At 34.4% G+C, this 5,000-nt stretch overlaps 1 protein-coding gene across 3 annotated transcripts in view; it reads left to right on the plus strand.

Annotated features, from left to right (window-relative positions):
- The window catches only part of LOC106867636 (sialin), a 75,114-nt gene that overhangs the window by 64,415 nt on the left and 5,699 nt on the right, over positions 1-5,000 (plus strand). The window contains exon 14 of one of the 3 annotated variants that reach the window (XM_089349999.1): positions 169-297. The exons of the other annotated variants lie outside the window; for them this stretch is intronic. Within the exon in view, the coding sequence (XP_089206125.1) occupies positions 169-180 (12 nt within the window). The 3' untranslated portion in view covers positions 181-297. Of the gene's footprint in view, positions 1-168; positions 298-5,000 lie in introns of those variants that run through there. 3 annotated transcript variants of the gene reach the window in all.

Genomic DNA, 5,000 nt, shown 5'->3' on the forward strand with positions numbered 1-5,000 from the left:
GATTTATTATATTTAATGAAACTGATGGAAATTTGTATTTTATACATAAACATGCACGTATTCACTTTGTCTAATAGGGTCTCTTCTGTTTCGCTCAGCGTTTTTGAAATTCTAAAATTAAGTAAAAATGTTCACGCTGAGTCTGATGTCGTTATTCCCTTGTTTCAGAATGCTATTTGAAAACTATTACAGAAACATAAAGTTTGATTATTTTTACCCAATGAGAAAACAGAACAGGATTTGAAGCTGGCATTTTGTGCGTGATGACAGCTTTACAACGACGGAAATTTTAATAAGTTTTAGTGAATAAAGTATTGTGAAATATCGAAAGTGGCATGTAAACGATTCTTAATGAAAATCTTTTGCGAAAAATTACAATACGTAGTCTGTAGCGAAAATTCAGAGGCTACGTGCTTTCCACTTGTTGCGTGTGGGTATCATCTTTCAAGTTGATAAACTCAACGCAGTGATTCACTGTTCTGTGTCGAAAATTAGAATCGTTAATTTGAGGAACGTGAGACTTCAACAAATCACTGAAAACTGTGGTTCCTGGAAGAACCGACTGACGGATGCATTCCTCTAGTGTGTTACGATTCCGACATGGCGCCGCATAAAGAAAAACATCTGATATTGCGACACTGTCCTCTAAAAACACACTACTCAGATAGAATCGTTCATTGGTTCTATTTATCTTTTGAGAAGACCGTTTTGTCTATCTCTACAAATTTTCCATGCCCACCTATTTGAACTGAGTTGTGAAGCAACTTGTCTGTACATATTTCACGAACATAGCTGTTGTAATCAACAACTGTACAGAGGCTCATCCCCAGTTCTTCAACACAAAACTGAGTGTCTTTTTATCATAACTTCCTTTTAGGGATAACACCATTCTCTTGTATGTAGGAAACCACATCCTCGGTTTTCAATTTCTCCATCATAATATATATGTGTGTGTGTGTGTGTGTGTGTGTGTGTGTGTGTGTTTGTGTGTCTGTGTTTGTTCCCCCACCATCATTTGACAACCGATGGTGGTGTGTTTACGTTCCCGTAGCTTAGCGGTTCGGCAAAAGAGACCGATAGAATAAGAACTAGGCTTACAAAGAATAACACCTGATGTCGATTTACTCAACTAAACGCGGTGCTCCAGCATGGCCGAAGACAAATGATTGAAACAAGTAAAAGGGGAAAAAAAAAGATGGTTACTATTTGAGGAATTGCAAGAAAAAGCGAAAAGAAAAAGTAAAAGAAATGAGAATAAAGTTTACGTCCCTTTAACTCAAGGGTTCTCAACCATTTTTACATGTATGGAACCCTTACCCCTTGATTACCGTTTTATACTGATGGACCCCCATAGCTATTCGGTGTTTAAAAACTAGTTTTATAGATGCTTTTCTCACAGTTTCTATTTTGTTTTTCACATATCAACTTGTGTAGGTTGAACTATGTAAAATGTTTGGAGAAAGAAACATAGTTTCTTGAAATGAATACCAATATATACCCCTAAAACATACAACTGAGGGCCATTAAAAAAAAACATTTTTAGGGGCTCTCAAAAAACTATTGAAGATACAAAATTTACTCTATTTACATTATTTACATTATTTACATTTGACGGATATTTGTCCTCATCTTGTTTGTTGTTAATACAACGTTTCGGCTGATATACCCTCCAGCCTTCATCAAGTGTCTTGGGGAAATTTCGAACCCGGTATTAAGGTATTAAGAAAAGATAGGAAAATAATAGATTTATAAGCCCTAAAATTCACTCCATAATTGCCCACGGGCATATGGCGTAGTGGTTAAGAGCACAGACTACTAACCCCAAAATTCCGAGTTCAATTTCCACCCATATACACGCATGCTGAAAATTGTCCCAAACCACCACTGTAAAAAAAAAAAAAAAAATAACACAGCCATACGATTAAAAAAACCCCTTTAAAAACAGTAATCATCTGAAGCAGTTATAATACATCAATGACAACAGCAAGCTAGTTTCACCATACAACTAAAATGAAACAACAACTACCTAAAACTTGAGTGTTAAGATAGATACGCGACTAAACTTACTAATAGATCGACGAAAATAAACTTTGGAAACAGCAACGCCACCATAGGTTACGTGGAAACGATGAACGTGTTTTCAAGGGAGATAATCATAAAAATTCTCACCGGATCACTACCAAAATTTCATCATCTGCAAGATTCATCAAATACTGTTCAAAACTTTTGAGTTATTTCGCACACAGACAGAGGGACACACGGACAAACCAACGCCGTTGAAAACATAACCTCCTTCCTTGGTGGAGGTGATAATAACAACATCGAAAAATACCTTAGGAATGAGAACCCAGATTCAAAATTTCCCCAAGAAACCTGATAAAGGCTGGAGGATATATCAGCCGAAGAGGACAAATATCCATCAAATGTAAATAATGTAAATAATGTTCATAATTCCTCATCACATAAATATAGAACTGCATTATCCAATTCACTATTGCGTGGACCCTAAAAAATCTTATATGGACCCTGAAGGGCCATATTGAACCCAGGTGAGAACCACTGTTTTAATTGATTAAATGAATATCACTAATTTGAAATGTTTATTTTAAAAAAATTCAAAATCTAGTGGAGGTAGTCGAACGAGAAAAGTCTAAAGTTTATGTATAATTCTATGAAGGGGGCATCTTCCAGTTCGATATCAGAAACCTGTCAAGGCTCGCACATCTTATAAAAATCTTTGATTAATGTTTTCTTGTTCTTTTTTTTCGACCTCGTACCTCGTAATTCCTTGTCGTTTTATTTCGCATTTCCATTCGCAGTGTTAAAGTTTTCTAAGCCCGAACAATTGCTGGATTATTCACTGTAAGCTAAATAAGCCCACTGGAAGACTGCATTATTCGAGCGTGAAACTTGAAGTAGCTCACACGTAAACCACACCGCTACTTTATATATATATATATATATATATATATATATATATATATATATATATATATATATATATATATATAGGTGAGAAAGTTGGTATGTGAAAACACGTGGTTAGATATATAAAAGATAAACAAGAGTGAAAAACTACAGATGGCTTGTGTTATATGGTTAAAGTATATATTTAAATCGTTATGTTAGAAAAATGTTATAAAATTTTGACTATAGAAACATTGTATTTGGAGAAATACAATGTTTCTATACTCAAAATTTTATAACATTTTTCTAACATAACGGTTTAAATATATACTTTAACCATATAACACAAGCCATCTGTAGTTTTTCACTCTTGTTTATCTTATATATATATATATATATATATATATATATATATATATATATATATATATATATATATATATATATATATATATATATATATATATATATATATATATATATATACGTGTGTTTGTGCATGGTTATAGATATATCTTCGTTATAAGGATTCGATAGAACCTAGGCATATCAATAATAATTTGCTTCGTGAAATAACTTTTAGATTAACAAATCGTCCACTCTCTACCTCTCACCCAAGCTCTCACCCTTTTATACATTCCCCTCTCTATATATATTTACAACAGTCTTTGCCACTCTCTCTTTGTATATGTATTATCTCTCTCGGACGCTGCTCTCCGCCCCTGTCTCTCCTCCAGTGATATGCAATAGCTTTCATTTTGTTTAAGACGTCGTCTTCTAACGTTTACTTTCATTTATGCTATACAAGTGTTACGCACAAATCCTGTTCTTTGAGTGAGTAAAAATGATCAAACGTTAAACGTCTGTAACATTACAAAATTTTTTTTCTAGAATAAATGAACCACAAAATCCGATTCAGCGTGAAAACGTACATCAATATGCCAAATTTGAAAATTTCCACTTAATTTTCAAACTTCAAAATATATGACAGCAACAGAAAAGATCTCTCTCTCTCTCTCTCTCTCTCTCTCTCTCTCTCTCTCTCTCTCCTGTTTGTTTACTTCTTTCATTTTTCACTTTTCTCATTGTAAAATTTCATCCTCTCTCTATATATTTACCACACTCTCAATTTATAAAAGCATATCACTCACGCGGTGTGTGTGTATGTGTGTGTGTGTATGTGTGTGTGTGCGTGTGTGTGTGTGTGTGTGTGTGTGTGTGTGTGTGTGTGTGTGTGTGTGTGTGTGTCACTGTGCGGGTATGCATGCCTGTAAAGAATTTCATTAGAATGACAGAGTGACTTGAAAAAGGTATGTGAAAGGTAAGTTAATTTAATAGCATACTTTTATGTTAGTAAATGTTTTTTCTTACATCCCCCACATACACACACACACGGACTTACTTGGTGCGGGGTGGGGTCGAAATATTTAAATTACAACATTTTTTGATGTTGCTTAAATCCCAGCGATGGAACACCCTTGAGCTATACAAAATCGTTACTTCCGCATAATCATGCCATTAAATGTGTTTATGGGGAGAAAAATATTGAAGAACATCAATACATGTCAAAGTGACAAAGAAACGAGGGAGGTAACATGTGGTTGTGGGATGTGCTAGAGACAACAGCTAAATCTTTCCAATTCGTCTGAAAATTATTTTGAAATTATAAACAGAAGCAAATTGCAGATTCAGACTTCTCCCATCATTTTAAAGTGCGCTGTGCACACAAATTGGCCAAAATCGGTAATGAGCTGGGGAAGGGATTTGAAAAAAATCATAAATTTCGAGAACATTTCTTTTTACGGAAAAGGCACCCCTTCGCGCAAAAAAAAAAAAAAAAAAGAATGCAGTCCGAATGAAGTGGAAGGAGGAATCATAAATATAAATTTTAAAACATTTCTTTTCATTGAAAGCTTCCCCCATCATTTGCAGGGGTGTGGTGAAAAAACATTTGAAAAATGCCGATTTATAATAATAATGATTTCTTTAGTATTATTGTATGTACGCATATATAATGTGTCTTTATCTGGGTGTTTCTTCCCTCACCGCATGGAAACCGATGCTGCTTTGTTCACGTCTCGTAACTTAGCGGT

The sequence above is a fragment of the Octopus bimaculoides genome, chromosome 3, assembly GCF_046866305.1.
Source record: "Octopus bimaculoides isolate indiv1 chromosome 3, ASM4686630v1, whole genome shotgun sequence".
Taxonomy (NCBI): domain Eukaryota; kingdom Metazoa; phylum Mollusca; class Cephalopoda; order Octopoda; family Octopodidae; genus Octopus; species Octopus bimaculoides.